Source organism: Apostichopus japonicus, chromosome 20 (assembly GCF_037975245.1).
Source record: "Apostichopus japonicus isolate 1M-3 chromosome 20, ASM3797524v1, whole genome shotgun sequence".
Classification (NCBI taxonomy): domain Eukaryota; kingdom Metazoa; phylum Echinodermata; class Holothuroidea; order Aspidochirotida; family Stichopodidae; genus Apostichopus; species Apostichopus japonicus.
This window is the reverse complement of record NC_092580.1, coordinates 32,887,356-32,909,005: the sequence shown is the minus strand read 5'-3', so window position 1 is coordinate 32,909,005 and position 21,650 is coordinate 32,887,356. Positions and strand designations below refer to the sequence as shown.

Below are 21,650 nucleotides of genomic sequence, written 5' to 3'. Positions count from 1 at the left end.
TCTTCTAAATAGTTGGAAATGGGCAGGTCAGCTCATGTGAGCTGCTGGGTGTATTTGAAACTAAAATTGCATTTAAAACTAATTGTAGACCAAATTGATTGAAAAAGATGCCTCAGATGGCACCATTGACTACTAATTCTTAATTTTGTTTTCTGGTGGGTGCCCAGGCGCGTAGCCAAGGGGGGGGGGGGGGGGGGGGGGGGGGGGGCGAAGGGGGCAGCCGCCCCCCCCTTGAGCATATTTTTTTTTAAAATTGTTAATGTTTTTATGATATCGCTAGTATTTTCAAAAGAGAAGATGCAACTTACAAGGTCTGGGAAGTGCCTTTTCCAGCGATCTGGGAGGCATTTTCAGCCAAAATTTTCTTGTACGCTTCGCGCCAACCATGGTGGCGCTACGCTTAGATAGTTTGCAATGCCAAATCTACAGTTTCGCCCCTCCCTTGGCAAATTCCTGGCTACGCGCCTGTGGGTGCCCCCTCCTAGCCCCCCTCCCCCCTCCACATACATGAGCCAGCTCATACCACACTAAGACCACGATCACAAGTTGCAATCCTCAAGGCTGCTGATTAAACCCGTGATTTCACTAGCCCTATATTTCAAGTGTTCGTTACATCAACTGAAGATCATATTATTTTACATCTTTAGTATTTATTAGTCAGATTAAATGAACTATCCGTTTGATAATCAACGAAACAACAATGAAAGGTTCTTAAGAAAATCGAGAAACAATCGAAGCGATATGTTACCAGGTCCAATTTATGCTATTTGGAGTTACATATACCATAGCAAGCCACACAAGCATTTATCTGCTACATAAAAAAAAATGACATAGATCAATTGTGTAAGTTGATCTAAAAGTTCAAAATCCTGGCCAATAATTAAAAGGAATTTCTGTTTACAAAGAATGTGATATGTATATTGTAAAAAAAAAATATTCGACACTGCTAGTTGAAAACCACATATCAATATCTTACCCTTAACTCGAGATACTATTTTGACTGGCTAAAACATCAACTACTCCAGGAAGTTGCATCACTGCAGTCAGGCGCGTAGCCAGGAGTTTGCAAAGGGAGGGGCGAACCTGTAGGCAAACTATCAGAGCCGTAGATTCTGCATTGAAAACTATCTAAGCGTAGCACTACGCGTACAAGAAAATTGTGGCTGAAAATGCCTCCCAGATCGCTGGAAATGGCACTTCCCAGGCCTTGTAAGTTGCATCTAAGCTTGAAATTACTAGCGATATAATAAAAACATACAAAAAAAGGGGGGCCGATCATCCCCTTCGCCCCCCCCCCCCCTGGCTACGAGCCTGACTGCAGTAGGAGGTCTGTGCTGTTTTCTGGGCAAATGTTCGTCAAAAACTCTGTACTTAGGATTTTATCATCTTTTTCATTTATCCTTGAAACCTGATGCATCTGGAATGTTGGCTAAGCTGTCAAAGTTCTCAGTACTTTGAATTTTTTTTGTAGAAATATTATTGTCCTCTGTGGATGAAAGATTGACTAATTATAAAGGAAAACAAAGACATTTTCAGCTGATGACATCACCACTTCCGCTGTTGCCAGATGCATTTAAAAAATATCACAAAATTAGAAAAATTCTTATCCTCGTGATACAAACTGCTTTGAGGATTTAGTTATCCGCGCCTAAACATTTCGAAAATTTGCAGCATTTTTTTCCAAAGCAATTAACTTCAGCCACCAGAAAATCCTTTTGAATCATACTATGATTGGTTTTTAAACATTTACAAATAGATTAAAAAGCAAAACGAAGGTTACATGCTGAACATCTTAATTAAACATAAATGCAATGAATATTGGACATACATGACGTGAATAATGAACATACATGCCGTGAATAAAGGATATACATGCCGTGAATGAAGGATATAATTGCCGTGAATAATGAACATACATGCCGTCGTGACTTGGCCTCAATATACCGAGCAAAAGGTACAAAAATGGAAAACGATTGGTTACGTTCGTATCGTAGTATTGTCCGAAGCCGAAGGACTTAATCAATCCCGCCATACCCCCCCCACCCATGACCCAGAAAAACCGCTTTCTTTAATTGTTATTTAATTATGCGTTTATGTTAATCTAAAGCTAAAGGTTGCTTATTCCTTTTTTCTTCAGTATTATGTTTACAAATCGATATTCTTATATCAGGCTTACATATTAGGCTTACTTGCATTGGAGGTGCAAGTAAGCATTCAATAAAAGTGAAAAGTAAATGCATAATGGTCATTACATTCTATTCAGTCAACTTTGCATCTTTTCAGTCATTTTCCCCTCCCCCCCCCCCACCCTACCTCCCTTCCACCCAATTCTATCTATTCTCTCGTTATAACCTCCATTGATAAATCTTTCCTTCTCATACTCATCTGCAATGTTATTTCCAGCAGCCTATTCATCACCTTATCCCTTCATCTCACTCTCCATTTTCCTGTCTAATTATAATTCCATTTTATTCTGTATTTTCCAAGTAACTTGTTTGTCCAATCTATTTGACCTTACTCTGTTATCGTTGTTAGTCTGTCTCTAAAGAATATTCGTATACGATCGAAACGTCAAAACCTATATGGGTTATACATCAACATCTTCATTCTAGGTTTACTACAAAAACTAGAAACTCGAGTAACATGAAGGGAAAAAGAGATAAAATGCTTACATAGCAAAAGTCACCACTACTTCCAACCCCCCCCCCCCCATGTATCCATCACGCCGCTTACACACCCATTCTGGTAATTCTCTCCTCAGTACCTTAGTCATGTCATTGACCCCCCCCCCCCTCCCCTCACCCCCCTCAAATCCCGATCACGCCTCCCTCAACTAAAATACTGCAAGGATACCACATAAACGGTCACTCAAGTGAAACTAATATATCCCTCCATTACCAGCAAACTCTCATTTTCTCTCAGTGTTACTATACATCTCTGCTTTGACCAATATTCAAATTCTGGGAATAATTTTAGCCGTTCGAATCAACATCAACTTGGGGAACTTCAAACAGTTTTGGCAAATTTTAGATTAGAGGAAGTAAACTAATAACTTTTTGTTTTGTTTTATTCTTCTTTTTTTGCCTTTAACCCTGGTTTTCTTCGTACATCGCATGAGGATCTCGGATTCTGCTCTCCTCGAGAAATTGTTCCACCTTCTGCTCGAAATGAGGACGCCACAGTGGAGAAATTAGCCTAAGATGAAAATAATATAATTGTTCACATTGTTTTTTTTTTATTGCTAAATATTATAACTTTAACATTAATTATAAGACCTGCTCACGTTAACAGTCTATCAAGAACAAAAGAAAATCAAAAATAGTATCATTATCGCATAGCCATGTTAAGTTATATAATACTGGGCTTCAGTTCTTTGCATTTACTTTCGCCCGGTTTTCGAGTCGACCTACACGTGTCAAATAGTTCGTTAAAGGTCATGATAAGTTATGCATACATGTGAAAAATGAAGTCTTCATAATCTGCTACAGTTAAAAGCAAAGGTCGTGCATCCTCCTGATCAAGGTCAAAGGTCATTTCACTTACTTGTCCAAAGACTCGTAGATCACAGGAAGCAAGCACAACACGTCATCAGAGGCATACTGGATCATTTCCTCAGTAAGAGGGCGCTGTCCAAACAACTGTTTATCGTGCACCAACTCGGCAAATGCTTCGGTCTTTTGTTCAGCTGTCAATCGGAATATCTCAAGCAGCAGAGCCAGCTTTGGTCTATAAGGTCCCGCAAAGATGTTACACTGATCCCAAATGGTGGTATAAGCGGCCTGTTTAACATAGTAAACAAAATAGAAAATTACTTTTCGTAAAAAAAAAAGTTGCCCAAGATAGAGCATTAGCCCAAAAAACCCAAAACACAACTTGATAGACTTTCAACCCCAGTCCCAATATACAGAGATTGTAACCACGTGATCATGACGGAGTTAAGACAAGTGAGGTATCACCGCATACTGCGCATGATCATCATTAGATATCTACACAGTGTACGGTGTAGCAGTGAAGATCAGGTACTACACATGATCTTCACTTTTGTGTGTAATTTATATAGTCAATTCAATACATCAGCTACAACCAGATCGGGACCTCGATTATGCCACTTGTATTGTCATTGATTATTATGGCACTTATTTACTTCGGTTGTGTTGTTTGTATCTAGTCAAGATCCGGGACCATGTTTATGCCAAAGATATTGTCTTTGATTATGTCATATATTTATGACACTTATACATATTGCTCTCTGTTTACAATGTTAATCAAAGAATCTCGTGACTTGTGCAAAGGTTAAAGGTTTTAAACTTACCGAGGTATCAAAGACATTTGTCAAAGTGACGCCGAATTGGAAGTAGAGGGCGCACTGATCGGACCGACAGTCATGTATGACCTGAAAAAAAGAAGATATTGTAGTATGGTCATTTTAGCGGATCCCAATGTCGTAGACACTATGTAAAGTGACGCCTACTTTCCATTGAAGGATCAATATCTTTCTGTCTTAATTTTCCCTTGGCTATTCCTCAGACCGCCAAATATTGCTTTTCACATTATCTTGTAATGGAAAGTAAATATAATCTCACTAGGCTTTTCTGAGCTGCTGTTTTTCTCTCTTCCTAATGAATAAGAAGTTGATAGTCGATGTCCTCTCTCAAATATTATCTTACAAGGGTCACACTAATAAAGACTTAATGCATTGTATAGTTTGCCTCAGAATGCACCAAATAGGCCTCTAAAATATGCATATTTTCTTTGGGAAGACCGACAAACCCCTCCCACATCCTAACTTGGAGTGGTATTCAAGGACCCCACAGTCTTAACCCATCATTCGTAAAGGTTTTGATCCATCTACAGTCCGTACATGTCAATAAAGGTTCATGCCCTTCTATTTAAATCAGTCGGGGGAACTTTGATTTTCCTCTAGTCCCCCCCCCCCCCACCGCTTTTGAAATACTGTGTGCACGTCACTGTTTAGACGGGGTGCATAGTCACCATTTCTATTTATTTAACAGCTTTATGATACCAGGAGAGGAAGTTGTTTTTTTAAATCGGAATCAGTCATGTAATCTAAATGTTAATTAATATCAGGGATTTGCTTAACTACCTCAAGTGAGCCATGTTACCATTAACAGTTTGGTGAAATGTGTTGAATGATCTAGACACTTTAGCGCATCTGCGAAAATTATTCAGTTTCATTGCAGTCCACACACTTTTCACATATTTCTTTAGGACGAGATTACCATATCTGATTGTCATTATAGATATGATACCGTACACATGTATGTCTTTAGTTTTCCATACCTTTCGGATATTCGGATTTTCTAGGAGCGCCTTTAAACCTCCACCAATGAACATATCTTTCGGGTCAGGCGTTGCAAGTACATCAAACACAAAGACCTCGCCCTCTTCCGTTCCAATCTGAATCAGTGTCAATGGGCCTTCCTTGCCTTTGATGTAAAGGTAAAAACAGCATTATAAATTCTACATGTTTCATCATCATGTATGTACATTGAACACACTAAATGTTCATTGGAGGAGAACTGTCGGTCAAAACTCGAAACTATAGGCGCCATTGGTTAATCGACACAACGTAATGGTTATATGACCCAATGGCAGGTCTTTCCTCAGCCCCTCAGCCCCCTCAGCCCCATACAAGCAGACTGTAACGACATGATCATGACGATGGTATGTTTCGTTCAGTATTACATATTTGTTATATTTTTATCAGTATTACATTTTTTGCTGTCACTGGCGGCATTTGCCACTAATTGTGTGACACTTAAGGTATCGCACCACATGCCATGGAAAAAAACCTATCCTCGTATAGTACTGAAAAACCCCTTCAGTGTCACATAGTCTGCCTAACGTTGTCACAACTGTCATAATGCCTGTAACCGGAACATCTCATCTCGTGCAACCGAAACTGTGTCGCAGTGCGTCTCGCCATGCCCCACCCCCGCCCCCTTAGAGGTTTTCCACTTACCAAGATTGACTCCCTCGCAGTCAATTGCAAGAATCAGCTGCCTTCCTTCCCTGGCTCTCCTTTGGAGTCTTGCTACCTCACGTTTGCATGACTCTACATCTTCGATCACCAAAATGTCGGGAGTTCTATCTCTTGTCGCGATCTTTCGCTGTTTCGTCAGGAGAGCTTTTAACTCATCTTCCGGAAAGCGATACGGAAAATAAACATGGCTGCCATTTTCCGTCACTGAGAAATACTGAGGGTAGGCGCAAAGGAATTGGTGTATGTCGTCTTTAGATCGAAAATAGGCGATGACATCGGAATATTCTTCACGACTTCGAATCACGTTGTAGAACTCTTGTATTGGGAAGTGCCCCCATTGCCCCACCAGTTTACGAAAATAATGTAGAACCTTGGCAATCAGCTCCTTCGGTGGTCCTGATCGCACCCCTGGGGAGAGAGAAAGCGCCTGCTTGCAGTAGGCCATAGAGGGAGCATATGATCTCGGTTTCTGACCAGAGGTCTTGAACGTGCCTGGTATATTTGATGGTTCCGGTTTACTGCCTCTCGGGCGAACTCCAACCACTTCCCACTGTCCATCTCGCCAGCCTAACTCTTGAGCTCTCTCTGTAGTTAGCGGAATTATTGTCGCAATTAGTGGACGGGACTGTCCGATGAATAAGTCAAAGCAAGAGACGCCCTCCAGCCGAGCTTCTAATTTCTCAGTATCCAATATTCCGCTACCGAGATTCTTGCCGTGGTCTTTTAAGGAGATGATACACCTGTGAGCACGAAGATCCAAGGACCTCACTGAGCCAAATATTCCTCTTTTCAATCCTGGATTGGAGGGTTTGTTCCCTGCATTCGCCATTGTATCTTAACTTGAGAGGCTCTATTTTCAGAAATGTAGAATAACCTATATATTTAAACAGAAAAAAAAATTAAAATCGTGTTTTTGTAATAAGTTGGGGTCAGAGATCGGTTACATCCGCATCATGTAACATATTTCGTTAGATTTGACCAGGGGGCGGAAGAGGGTTCAGTCTCGAGAGGCACATGTATTGACGGGCAGGGGGCATGTTTGAGAAGTCCAACCAATATATACCTGTCAATTTGCCAAAGAGATGGAGCCTTTCTGGGTTTTGTACCACAAATTCCAGTATTTGACTGTGTTTTTTGAAACGGACTATTTTTAAATACAATTTTTAATTGTTCAATAAAGGTGTGCTTTTCTAAATAACAACTGGGTATCAGTATATTTCAAAGTCTCACCAATTACATCATCTATTACGGTATCAATCAATCAATCAATTACTATCGATCTTCGTCAACATTGAATGCAGTCTCTTCGGTGATTAACTAACCTCCCTATGAATGCAATCATTATTCAAAGTATCATCAATAAATTTGTCAACTATCAATAAGTAATCAATCAATCAATCACCATCGATCTTCCTCAATTAAACGGCCATTAATGAACGTATTCTCATTCAAATAGTGATCAACCAACCTCACCAATAATACAATCATTATTCACTCAAAGTATCATCAATAACATTATCAACTATCAACAAGTAAATCAATCAATCAATCACCATCGATCTTCCTCACTTAAACGGCCATTAATTTGAACGTATTCTCATTCAAATAGTGATCAACCAACCTCACCAATAATACAATCATTATTCACTCAAAGTATCATCAATAACATTATCAACTATCAATAACTAAATCAGTCAATCAATCACCATCGATCTTCCTCAATTAAACGGCCATTAATGAACGTATTCTCATGTAAATAGTGATCAACCAACCTCACCAATAATACAATCATTATTCACTCAAAGTATCATCAATAACATTATCAACTATCAACAATTAAATCAATCAATCAATCACCATCGATCTTCCTCACTTAAACGGCCATTAATGAACGTATTCTCATTCAAATAGTGATCAACCAACCTCACCAATAATACAATCATTATTCACTCAAAGTATCATCAATAACATTATAAACTATCAACAAGTAAATCAATCAATCAATCACCATCGATCTTCCTCACTTAAACGGCCATTAATTTGAACGTATTCTCATTCATATAGTGATCAACCAACCTCACCAATAATACAATCATTATTCACTCAAAGTATCATCAATAACATTATCAACTATCAATAACTAAATCAGTCAATCAATCACCATCGATCTTCCTCAATTAAACGGCCATTAATGAACGTATTCTCATGCAAATAGTGATCAACCAACCTCACCAATAATACAATCATTATTCACTCAAAGTATCATCAATAATTTCATCGTTCATCAACTTAAATCAGGAAGCTAGCATTATACACATCATTCTTCCATTGTTGAATTGTTTCAACACGAGTCTATGGACAACTCAATTATTGCACATAGAATTGCAGACCTTAGGACCTTTGAAACAGATACAATACTGCGTGGAATTCAAACGATTTGCAAGGAATGCTGAGAGAATTATTGACTCCTGTGTTGTGGTTGTGCGCAGCAGAATAACTGGTGAACAAGAAGAAGTTGAAACAGTTAGTAGGTATAAACCCCATCACAAAATTATAACATCAAAGTGGCCGTTTGATAATTGTTGATAAAGATTGATGGTGTTGTGTTTGACGAAAAGGGGATTACTCTAAGAAAGAGAGTTCTTTGAGATGTAACCCACTGCCATATTTTGAAAAGCATGAAGTTTCTGCAGTCGAGTAGGAGAGTTGTTGGCCCAGTCAGAATTACAGTGACATAAATAAGGTAAGATAATGGTGTTATTATCTGTAGAAGGGAAAGTTCTTTTTGACAGTTGAAATCTCAGACGGTTCAGAATACCGACTTCTTGAGAAACCTTCCTGCACACATAGTCAATGTGATGATGTGAAGTTAATTTTATCATCAATGTAAACACCTGAGAAATTAGCAACGTGAAAACATGTGATATGTTTGTTGCAAATAATAATAAATCCTTGCAGCTGGTGGAAATGTGCACTGTACGTTGGGAATGGGAAGAGTACGGGGTACAGGATTCATGCTAGAGAGACGGAGAGGTGCCGATAGGTGGAGAGAGGGTTCAGAGAGAGGTGCAGGTGGAGAGAGAGTGGTACAGAGAGAGGGCTGGAGAGAGAGTAATTGTCACCAAACTGCTTGAGACAGATTATAATTCAACTCTATTTAGTGTCCAATGTTCAATTAACTTGTCCGTCCGTCTAAGTTACTTGTGTCTCCTGTCTGGCTTCGCTTTTGTCTTCCTCTGAAGATGGACAATTTAGGATCGATACGGCTATGGTTGGCCACAGTGGGCAAACTTCGGCAATTTATGCCGACATATATTCGATTTAATTCTGACATGAATTCCATTTAATGCAGACATTAATTCTGAGCCAATCAGGAGGCAGTTTTATATGTCTACATAAATGGATTAATCTGTACATAATTCGAATTCATTCAGACATTTATTCGAATTAATGCTGGCATAAAATGGATGCTATGAGGGCATATAATCGATTTTATGTTGATATATATTCGATTAAATGCTAGCATATATTAGATTTAATGTCAGCATATATTCGATTTTATGCTGACATATATTCGACCAATGAGAATGCAGGAATATTATGTCTGCATATAATCACATCCGACAATAATTCAGTATCAGCCAATCGCCGCTCTTGTTACATACTATACACTAATAGGCGGAATAATCATACTATATATAGCCTAGATAAAGGCAAACTAGACTGCAACAAGCTCAGGCCTGCATGCGTGAGTGTATGAATTCCCGAATTTTGTCCACTGTGGCCAACCATATACGTCAGGCACTAAACCGTTTATATACATATATCTTTCAGTAATAGACTAAGGATTACCCAATCAGGTGTAACTAATGACATGACCGAGCTTAAAGTTAGTGTGACCGAACTTACTACCCAATACAGCTTCCATGATCAATCATCATAGGCCTATATATATAGTGACACTTCGTGAAATAGTCTTACGTCATTCATTGGTAAAATGATCTTTGTATTCCACAAGATAATTGCATCACCATACTATTTGATTAACCGATAACTATATATGAGTTATATTTTTGACCGTTTGGAAATCTCCCTTAGTTTAATATTAGATCCATACCAATATAAAATGTGTGAAATCTCGAACATAGGCTAATGTCAACGATCTGATAGATAAAACAGAACACGTAAAGCGAACACAAAGTAAATACCAGAATATAAAGGGGAAAAACAGAGAAAATAACACTGCAAAGTGAATCATTGAAATTGATTGAACCCTTTGGTACCGGATACTCGATGTATCGATAAGGTATACATGAACACATCATACAAAGGAATCTAACACAAGGAACCATTGGAAACGCCGAACAATCCGAGGTTTGTAACTAAATAGCCTATTAATTATTTAAAGGATAACAATAGGCACAGAAAGTATATTGTTGATCATTAAAGCTCACTATTATCAGCTCCATGTTGTATTTCTCTATACTGACGAACTTTAATTTGTGAGAAATGATCCTTTAATTAACCAAGTGAGGTTCATCGTGACTGGACTGTATAGTCTAAGAAGCAAAAAAAAATTTTTGTCGAGTTGACAAGTTATACGATAATTGTAGAATTGTTACGTTGTACATAGCAAAATATGATCATATTTTAGCTTTGCTGTCGTGTTATACTGACACACTTAGTCTACAACTCGTATTTACATTGCAGCACCGTGCATTTATCACGTAATTTCCCCCTCATTACGCAATGAATGACACCGTAGTACAATCAACATAGGCTACGTGAGCGAAGAAGTGTATCATCGTTTGGAATTCTCCCCAAGTTGTAATATGAGATCCATATATGCACAATGTGATATAGGTCTTCGGTATAATATTACATCCATCAATGCACAATATGATATACGATATGCTATTTAAAAAAACCAAGTTCGTTAACCTTTTCGTTGTTAGCTACGATGCCAGTAAAGCAATGTTTTATGTGTGTTTTATCAGACAAACAAACGGTTTACATATATAGATACTACATATAGTTAGAAATGTAACGTAGTATGTTATTGTATAGTAAGGCCTCAATATAGTTTATCCCCTTAATTTAAAATTAACGGAAACATAATTAGTCAATTATATTGGGATCAATTATAGACACGTATATTATTGTTTCTATATATATTTCATATGTTATACAATATGAGATATTTAATTAAGTTAGTACATTATATATGGTACACAAAAATCTCACCTAAAGCGGTAAATTTTATTAATTAAATTCGCAAATGGGGTTGCAAAGGGCAAAGAGAAAACTGTTTTTTTTTTAAATTTTTATATGTAAGACGTGGAACATAAAACAGTTTTTAGTTAAGACGATATACAGCTCTCTATGTACCTGCTTGATTTTCAATTAAAACAAGGAATGTTTTTACCGCTAAACTTAAGAGGGTTGGCAGTACAAAGGAAAGCCGAAACTTTAGTAATGGCCTTTACATTTTTTCAGCAACCTTTAAATCAATTTTTTTTTTTTCACGCTTACTTGAAGATCTTACAAGATCTCATGTTTGTTTTGAACTGGAAGTTGATTAAAATCCAGTATTAATATATAAAATACTTATTTATTAATAGGAATGTAAAACATTATCATTAAACTGAAAGGTATAGACAAACATGATAGAAGAATAAAATAATAATAATAATAAAACAAATCATTGCAGATCTAAAAATTGTCTTAAAAGATTTTACACGAATTGAGAACTAAAGCATGGTTCAAATTCAGTCATTGATTCATATCCTAAAAATTGAATCATTTCAGCAACATATAAGTTTATTGTTTGACAAATTCTTACTAGAAATGGACCCAACTGCCCACCATTTGGGGAACTGTTTTAGTGCAGAAATGCTAGCTATAGTATACACAGTGAAACAACATAGGAGATATGTTTCAGCTAAATAGCATACAGGATTCGACACAAGAACCGTTTTGTGACTTGAAAAAAAGTTGAGCAACTTTTCGACTTCAATTTCTTTTTTTCCTTCATACAGACCAATTTCATTTCATTTCATTGAAAAACACATCGAAAATACAATAAACTTTGGCTCTTTCAAACGAGAATGTTTACACTACTATATTAATATTATAGATGGATATGCTCTTTGCTAATCGATTGAAAACATTCTAGTTAACAAAGTTAGAAAGAGCAAAGACTAAACCTCTATATAAGTAATAATATATATTAATATAATATGTTTATACTAATGACGTAATATTTGGCTTAACTAAACCCCCTTCTCCCCCCCCCCAAAAAAAACCCACCGGTATTTCATGTTCGAATTTGCCATAAAAAACTGACCGTTATATTATAGAAAGCAAGAGGGGTGCACCATGGTCCTGCCTGTGAGTATAACATCCCTATATGTATGTGCTCCTATGGGTTGGCACAACTTTGTAAAGAAGTGGTAACCGCGATTTAGATGTATATAATTAAATATTTGTTACTTAATCTTACGTTATCCTAAATATATCTTTTTCTCTAAAATCTAGTGACAAGAATTAGTTTAAGAATATGTCTTCAATGTATTATATTCGAAATTTCACAACAGTAAATTTCACTACCTGAAAACATAAAATCCATGCTGCTGAAATACAATTTTAAAAAAGATGCCAAAGCCTACCTAATAAATCATATGAATGTCTAGCTTGTAAATATCTTTCTTGCTTTTTATTTTTAACAGTGTTTGTATGCATTTTTTAGATGTTTTAATAGTTATTTTCTGATCTTTTGTATTTTTAAGGTTATAAGGACCCCTTTGGAAATAAGCTTTTAGCTTAAAGGGTTATCCTTGGCATGTTATTTTCTTTTTGATGCATTTAAGTATATTTCCATCTTGTATTTTAAATGTTTCTCTATATGTGCAATTTTGTTGTATGTAGATGAAGAATGATAATTTGCTGAATAAAAACAAATCAAATCAACAATAACACTTTCACTATCGGTGACAAACAGGTGTCTCGCCATTAGCATGCAGTATAGCCAAGCTTTAGTTATTTTTTGATTATTTTTTTTAATAACAAGTTTAATTTAAAAAAAGAAGTAACTTGACTGCTCTGGTTTGTTGGAGCGAGTTGTGGTGGTAGTGGGAGGGAGTGGGGGCTAGACGGTGTTCATTGTATTTTAATGAATTTTTACTTAAAATGTATATCGTTTTAGAAAAATAATTTGAGATTAGGTTAACTAGCAGTGTGCTGATCATGTATATTAAATTGCTGTCTCAATTGTGAGTTCTACATTTTTCTTAACATCGTTTTCAAAATAATGTTTTGAATAGTCTAAAATTACAATAAACGAAGTTAAGTTTGAATACAAACATCGGTATGGATAAGTAATGGTAGAGTTTCATAAACTGATTAACTTGAAGCAACTGAAACGGATTGTAAAGATTACAAATGAAACTTCACAGCTATGCTATGACCGATTATGCTTATTTGCTTGTCATATCAACGTCCATCTTTTTCTAAAAGCTGTACATAATTATACTGAACATGTCGTGTACAAAACTGTTCATATTCGAGTCATATTTACAATTTTAATTGAATTAGAAGCTAATGTTAAAACTAAGTTAACTATGATAAAAACCAATAATCAATTATCCATTATTATGGATAATATTTACATATGTTATCCTTCCGTGTAAATATTTTGGCCGATAAAAATAGGTTTTTATATATATGATTACATTATGTGAATTTCCATTGTATATTTTAGTGTTTTAACGTTCACCGTTGTAACGGTTCAGTACAATCTTAATCATATTTTTGCCGGCGCGTAATTATTATTCTTTTTATTGATAAATAGTGTCAACATAGCAACGAAATCAAAACAAGAGGAAAATGTAATATACTTACTAAGATAGTCGTAGGTTGAAACAGCAATTGGTCTGTGCTAAATTAACCCTAACTGTATAATGACCATTATCAGCTACAACTGGAAATTTAAATACACTTGTTGTTGACAATATGTTGTGCAATAGCGTTTGGAATTTTCCCGATGGATAATAATAGCCAAAGTTACTAATTTGAACTACATTTACAGGATGACATTATTCCCACGCAACTATCTCTGAATGAGGAAGTGCGGGGAGGGGGCGATCGAATTGGGTAAGTGGACGCAGTTATGAACAATACAGAATATTATGAGAAACAATTGTAGTATCAAGTCAAGCCTGGTTATTGGAAGAGATATTACTGTGTATATAAGGGTCAGATTTATCTTAACTCCAATAGTTACTTTCTTGTGCAAACATGTTTAAACCTGTCTCGAAAAGATCACAGCTTGTTTAATATATGTTTAGGGTATCTTACAAAACTCGTTGAAGGGTTTCCTGGAGATTGCTTCGTAACAGGAACCTAAATATTGGACAAATTCCAAATTTCCGCAAGAAACCCTTTCTTGTATATAAAAGGCCTACTTTCATTTTTAGATATATGCCTGCGTCGTCTAAGTTTAATGTACACTGCATACCGTACTCGATCAGAATACGTAAGTCTCTATATATGATAAAACGATATCAATACTTGCCTTTCTATGATTTAACTCAACAGTTTGTATATTATCAATTTGAAAATGACCTTTGACCGCACTTACTTACGTACGTCAATCCATGATACAGGTTATACACACACACACACACACACACACATATATATATATTCTCAGTATTCTAGGATTTTAGTTTGTATTTGCTTTCTTATTTTGAGTAAATTTATACTCGGTAAGCCGTTTTTGTTTTGTTAATAACTTTTCAGTTCTTGAATCAGTTCATCCATAATTATCATTGTCATTATTATTATTATTAAAATTCTTTACGAAAGCCTGGCAGAAACCGGAGCTTGAAGGTGTGGAAGTTATCAACATAACTTATATACGTCCCAGTAGCCCACGCACAAGTCATCTCCCATTACGTAATCTTCCTGTTTTCTCAAATCATGTTCAATCCTCCTGATCTGTAGCTCAGCTGAAAGCTTCCAGGTGAGGTATATAGCTATCGTGTGATTTTGCCTAAATTCTGTCACTTTTTGCCACCGTGTCTGAATGACGGCCATTTCGTCATTTATTTTCTTCGATTTGGCTGAAATTTCGTGAGAAGTTTGTGTGAGTTCAGTTTCCATACATGCGATCATATTTATAAAATAATAGGGTCATTTGAGGCCACGAGAGGTCGTTTTCTGAAAGCATAAAAAAATGCTACTCCTCCTAAAGATTTTGTTCAAATTTGCTGAATATGTTGTGGATATAACGTTTCAATGATGGTGAACCAATTTAAACTTGTTCAGGGCAAAAGGTGTCGTCATGTGAGGACCCAAAACATTGCCCTCTGTATAAAGATTTCAGTTATGTTGTACTCTGGGACAGCTCATAAGTTGACCACCCCCGTGTCAACACTAATTGACGGTCCCACAAACAGAACTCTTCCATACTTGAGAGTATCAAGCATGATGTGGTTGGACCATGATTACACTTCGGACATCACCATTTACCAATAAGGGTTGATTGATGTAGTTTCTATAGACTTTCCAACTAATCTATAAATATCCCAGGTTCTCCATGAGCGCTAGTGCACAGTATAATGAAAGAGCAGGTTGGTACGGAAGCGTAGAAGGAACATGTAAATTGACGTTTTGATGAGATGCGTCAAACATGATATCCACAACATTTTAGCAGATGTACCAAAGGAATATTTTTATTACGTTTTTCTTTCTATTATTGCAAGAATGAAAACTACGAAGTGCATATACTGTTGGTTCTTTGTGTTTGCAATGCATTGGGTATAGCTTATCCCTAGTAATAAGTACAACGGTATATTGCATCAAATGAGTTCGTGACAATATAGATCCAATGACAATCCAAACTTATGAACTCCGATAGTGTTAGTATGTATATGTAGGGCTGGATATACGCCTTTGTACATATGTTTTGGTATATGTATGTGTGTGCACTGTCTTCTTGTAGCACCCATAATCTCTAAAGTGTATCCCATTGGCAACCCTTATACTTGGCATGTTGGTTGTCCATATTAGATAGGGACCTTATTGTTTTTATTGGAGGTCAAGAGTCATTTGAATTTATCAGGATAAAGAGGGAAAACCTTGTACCTGTAACGGAAACATGTAGGTTACCCCTTCTTTTGTCGGACAAACCCCTTGGTATTAGTAAAGCTGAAGTCATTTGACGTCAACTAGCTCAAATTTGAAAACATTGTGACCACCATAGCTAAGGAAATGTAACATTGACAAGTCTCCTATACCTCCATGAGAAGGTATCATTTTGATAATAAATGTATTGATTTCGTGAAGGTCAAAATTCATGAAAAAGATCAACAGTATCTGCTGGACTCATATAAACAAAACTTTGTTATGATATCTTACAAGGATAACATTTGCTCATACCATGTTCCGAAGAAGTCATCCATCAGACCTTGATACAGTTTTACATTTTGGTTTAAATATATTACAAAGGCAGCTCTTTATTTCAAGTATTCAAGAACACAACTTAAAACGCTAATTACAGCCTTTTGATATTTCAAATATATTTCAAACTTTTATCATTGTTCATTTCAATAAAAGCAAATTACATTTTTCTTTATATCTATTTTCAGAACAAATGTTTACTTTTCTAACATTGTAACTATGTTTGCTAACAAGGAGCATATAAGGCAAGGGAAAGGGAGATGCATGGGAGGAAAGGACATGACACCGTCCAAAATATTACTAATCAAAACAAGTTTCTCAAAAAGAAGCTTAACTGAGCTTCTTCAGCGTTACTGGTCTTGTTTATAGGTGATTTCATCGTCTTCAAATGCCAAAACCAAAAAATGACGAAAGCACTTCAGTAGGTTCAATAAGGGACTTCCATTGACATTTCAGGATGTACTGTTATTGCTGTTTATACAACACCTAATTATATTCCGGCCATTTGATTGGTCAATTGCTCGTCGATTGCATGCAAAATCCGCTCTATTGCACTCTATGAAATAGAACCATGTGTTATACTTTTTTGATAGCACTTTTTTCAATGGTAAGAGAGCAGAGAAACCTGTCTGTTCAAAACATTCTGTTGCATGAGTGCATTTTACATCCAATTATATCCAAATTTGAAGGTGTTGTATAAAACAAATAATGAATGGTTTCCATTCGTGCAATAATGCAAATATTTCATTCGTTGAAAGATGTAATTTGTTCCATTCAACTCGGCTGCGCCTCGTTGAGTGGAACATTCCATCTTTCAACTCATGAAATATTTGCACTATTGCACTCATAACAAGGGCGGCGGAACCGGGATGCACAGGGGGCACGTGCCCCCCCCCCCCACTTTTCCTCAGGTTAAAAATGTGCCCTTTTCTACATAAAAATTGAGGTGTCTCAAGTTAGCAAGAGGTCAGAATGAACACTCGGGAAGGGCCGTTTCCGGCCATCTGAGGGGTTTGTAAAACCTAAAATTTTCTAGTACCGATGGTGGCGCTCCGCTCAGATAGTCGTGCATAAATCTTTGCAAATCCTGGCTACGCCCCTGACTTTTAATGAATTTCTGTGGGTCAAACTCAAAGTTATTTCGAATAGAAAAAAATTGTTAAGATATTAACAAGAAATAAACTCTAATTCGGAAGATTCCTACATGAGCAACTAGCATTATTTCACCTCATTTTATCTCAAAAGAAAACTTGTTCCTTGTTCCCCAATTTGCGCATTGGATATTGCAGTGCTAGTATGCATATTTTCCTTGAAGGGGGGGGGGGGGGGAGGCGTTGATGGAGTGATGTGTATACGCAAATAAGATAATACAATAAGAGTTATAAAGGGTACTAAATATAAGGCTGCATCAGTCCAATCGAATTTCTGCAAAGTGGCCTTTGATGTCGGTGCCCCCCCGGATTGAAAGTGCTTCCGCCGCCCTTGACTCATAACCATTCATTACTTGTATAATAGTACATGCATGTGTAACGACGTTTTTCCTTGTGCGTGAAGGCAGTTCGGGGCATTTATCATCATATATCACTCGTATAACTATGTTTTATTTGTCTTCAATCGATCAAAATCAGTTTAACGTACGTAATAAGAGTCAGAACAAACAGAAAAATTGACATGACCGTAGTGAATAAATACACGTGTTGTCTCTGATAATTCAGATACATATACCTGTGTTAATTCCTTACCATGATAAACTTTGTTTACTCTATTGAGTTATTTGCTGCAGAGTTGTACAATAGCGTATGGACTTTTCCCGATTACTATTATTACTAGTCCAAAGTATAAACGTATACCTTAGTCAATATTTAACGTATATATGCTAATATATGTTCCGCTAAACAGCTAACGTATTATTAAAAGTGTGATTGTCTTCGATCTAATGAGCGGGTAATTAACGACGAGTAATTAAGACAAGTAATTAATGTCAGGAGCAAGCCTGTCGAGAGGTGGTGAGTGAAGGACCAACAGCCTCGGGGTCAATTTATTGGCCCGGATGCGGGGGGGGGGGGGTATATGGTAAAGAATAATGTAAACTCACTTTCTCAAAACCATGGCCATTTGTTGAAATGACGTGATTATGTGTTTATAGAAGAGAATTATACCCTAGGAAAATGTAGAGTTCTAAACTAATCCAAATTCAATTTAATATATATATAATGCAGGGCATCGTTCCTTGACGTTTCGTTTAGTTTTATTTTACGCTATTTTCTGTATATTAAACAGTTGGCATTGGTAATCAAATACAAATTCAGGTAACTACTAATTGAAAAGGAACCCTGGCATATAGAGAAACTAAACACCAATTCTTGATATAAAGCACACATATGTATATATGTATACTTATAATGTATAACCCTTTAAATGGTATAATGAATTATGTAATGGGCCTTCTCCGGTTCGTCTGTCGATTCTGTGGAAATAAAAAGAAAGTATTTTCTTTCAAGGCTAGACAGAAATTCATATTTTCGATTGTTGCTTATGTCATTAAAATTGACGTGTAGCTGAAAGTCTATATATAGAGACTACCTTAAGTTTAGTCTCATTGAAAATTATGGACATGTTAGTTTTATCTGGCACCGTAACCATGGAAATTTCTTCCTTTTTCCAGTGGGTTGATTGTAGGCGCACACACATACAGAATCATACACACTAACACACATAAGCACACGTATATCTCTTAAACGCGTATTCAGGTCTGCCGATTTTCATTCAGATATCAGAGTAAGTTGATTTCACTTGAATAGTCCTAACAGTCAGTTTTCTGTAAGACTACACTAATGTACTAAGAACATAGCAGAATGTAATTACCTATAGGCCTATATAACATGTATATTCAGTACCTTTGCTCGTGAAAAGAAATTGTAAATTCAAATGATTCTTTCAAATTAACGCACAGTTATGGTGTGTGCAGCAACATCAGGTCTCGAGATCACGTGCCCAACGACTTATCCTCCATCTATCTCTCCTCTCCCTCCCCTCCCTCCCCTCCCTCCCCTCCCTCCCTCCCTCCCCTCCCCTCCCTCCCTCCCCTTTCCCCTCCCTCCCTTTCCCCTCCCTCCCCTCCAAAAATCACATAATCCTTTCCCTTCGGTGCCTCAAACTTACTGATCATTTCCACCAATAAATACCTCAGATTTGATCTTGTTACGTAGGTATAGAAAAACAGGAAGCGTGCTGTGCAGTATGCTGAGAATACTGTAGATTATATTTTCAGGTTCAAAATATTAACTTGAAAAAAATAGATATATTATATAAATATATATATATGTATATATATATATATATATGTATATATATATATTTATTTATATATTATATTTATATATGCTATCATTACTATTAAATTTACCTTTTCACGATTTCACTGTTGATAGTCTCCTTCAAAGAAAGAAAAGGAAATACAGTCGATAAAATTGATAAATACCAACCGGTTAAAGACTGTAAACGCAATGTACCAAATAGTTCCATGCATTGGAAAGCGTATAATGGAGACAGTATAGGGACGTGCTGAAGAAGGGGAGGGGGGGGGGTCTCAGTAGATCTTGAACCATGTGTAAACATGGCGTTTTTATGGTTTATCCAGGGAGGTGCTATTTATATCACTGGTCTATCCGATCAGGTGTGAGAGATAGAGATGGAGAAGTCATGCCCCTTTGTGCTACCTGTTACCTTGGAATTGTTTTCACTCATTGATAAAATAGCAATATAATAGGATGAGTGCGAAGTCTATGTAAGGTCTCTCTGGGTCAGCTACAGCCTTGGTTTTTTGCGTATCCCGTATATTTATACAGTGTTGTCAGCCGTCATAACCTTTTTCATAAATTTTGAAGATGGTACCAAGCACGAACTCAGTGTCGTAAATTAAGTGACTTTACGAAATTTCAGAAAAAACGGGGAAGGAAAAATGAAAAAAAAGTAGCATCGGTTTTACCACTAAGTTCATATAACGTCCCATAGAGCGGTAAAATGAGCCATTCTCTATCGCTATTCCCTTTACGCACGTCCAGCATGGGTCCAGTGAGGTATTCCATCTTGTTTGTCTACTTTTCATACTTCCATTAATGTTGTTCAATAAAAAATGGAAGCCTTCTGTCCGCCATAGCGTTAACAGTATTGCGCATGCGTAGACAGTTTAACTATATCACTGTAACTAATTTCCCATCTAGCATCATTTTAGCATATACATTTTAATTACCATGACAACCTGATAACATACATTAACATTTCACTTTGACTTACCTCTTTGACCATCCCTATCCCTATCGTTATCTGCAGTAAAAAAATATTTGAAGAAAATGAACATTTTTTGTTCAGAAGATGGTAAAGTTTCTCATTGGTTATTTTAAGTTCAAAATACTACTATGAATGAAAAACAGACCTTAAAATAGTGACGTCATTGCATAATATATACATTTATAAATAAAGAAAGTAAAGAAAAATAATGTTTTCACACAAGAATTGAGGCTTTAGAATATTTCATAACATTTTATAAAAAAGAAGAGTGACAAAATAGTTTTGAAAAATAAAAATAAATCAAAAGCTTGAATGTAGTTCAAGTATGATACCTAGACCTTTACGATGAAATCGCATAATGTTTAGTTTACTTGATGGAGTGGACTTGACTGAACGATACATAGGGAGATAGAGAGATAGAGAGAGGCACTGGCGGATCAAGGGCCTTTGTTTGGGAGGGGCCAAAGTGGCATTAGAGTGATATGGGGGAGGGTCTAAGGGGAGGGGTTGCCCCCCTCCCCTTTGGAAAATTTTCTATTGCTGAATGCCCTCAGATGCAATTTGGTGCGACAAAAGTGTACAATGGTGATGTTAATTTACTTCTAAAAAAAATGTTTCCCAGGTGTAATTTTCAAAAATATTTATAAAACAAAGTTGGGATCATCTTTCTCAAGAAATTTTATTTCTCATTGGTTATAAATTTCTTATAACCAGCCTGTAACTGCAAAATGGTGTTAAACTGTAAATCCTCATGCTCATACATTTACATAGCTCCCAACTCTTGAGAAGGCAAATGCTGGTCCATGCCACGAATCCTGGGGGAGGGGTATAAGGGGAGGGGGTGTCCCCCTCCCCTATTGAATTTTTTTTGAATCCTGGTGATGCCTACATGTAA

The 21,650-nt window shown here is 36.6% G+C and overlaps 3 protein-coding genes across 6 annotated transcripts in view; 1 reads left to right on the top strand and 2 right to left on the bottom strand.

Moving 5' to 3' along the window:
* Nucleotides 1-740: 740 nt before the first annotated feature.
* On the bottom strand, nucleotides 741-14,057 carry LOC139961886 (uncharacterized). 4 transcript variants are annotated; one of them, XM_071961514.1, is made up of 7 exons: nucleotides 13,904-13,993; nucleotides 8,447-8,501; nucleotides 5,984-6,878; nucleotides 5,302-5,447; nucleotides 4,313-4,393; nucleotides 3,544-3,779; nucleotides 741-3,195 (listed from the first exon to the last, which is right to left on the bottom strand). In XM_071961514.1, exons 3-7 carry the CDS (start codon nucleotides 6,831-6,833, stop codon nucleotides 3,087-3,089), a joined length of 1,422 nt encoding a protein of 473 aa, XP_071817615.1. In that variant the 5' UTR covers nucleotides 6,834-6,878; nucleotides 8,447-8,501; nucleotides 13,904-13,993; the 3' UTR covers nucleotides 741-3,086. The 4 variants fall into 4 exon arrangements, with proteins under 4 accessions (XP_071817615.1, XP_071817616.1, XP_071817614.1 ...); XM_071961515.1 differs by having other exon boundaries at nucleotides 8,395-8,501; nucleotides 13,904-13,929; XM_071961513.1 differs by lacking the exon at nucleotides 8,447-8,501 and having other exon boundaries at nucleotides 13,904-14,057.
* The window catches only part of LOC139961892 (uncharacterized), a 26,554-nt gene continuing 15,259 nt past the window's right edge, over nucleotides 10,356-21,650 (top strand). Inside the window, exons 1-2 of the mRNA XM_071961526.1 lie at nucleotides 10,356-10,378; nucleotides 14,091-14,155. The gene's annotated coding sequence lies outside the window, so the exon portion shown is untranslated. The remainder of the gene's footprint in view (nucleotides 10,379-14,090; nucleotides 14,156-21,650) is intronic.
* LOC139961890 (uncharacterized) overlaps nucleotides 18,279-21,650 on the bottom strand; it is a 10,788-nt gene continuing 7,416 nt past the window's right edge. Inside the window, exons 7-9 of the mRNA XM_071961524.1 lie at nucleotides 20,762-20,791; nucleotides 19,872-19,900; nucleotides 18,279-18,932 (exon numbers count right to left, since the gene is read on the bottom strand). Of these exons, the coding sequence (XP_071817625.1) occupies nucleotides 19,884-19,900; nucleotides 20,762-20,791 (47 nt within the window). The 3' untranslated portion in view covers nucleotides 18,279-18,932; nucleotides 19,872-19,883. The remainder of the gene's footprint in view (nucleotides 18,933-19,871; nucleotides 19,901-20,761; nucleotides 20,792-21,650) is intronic.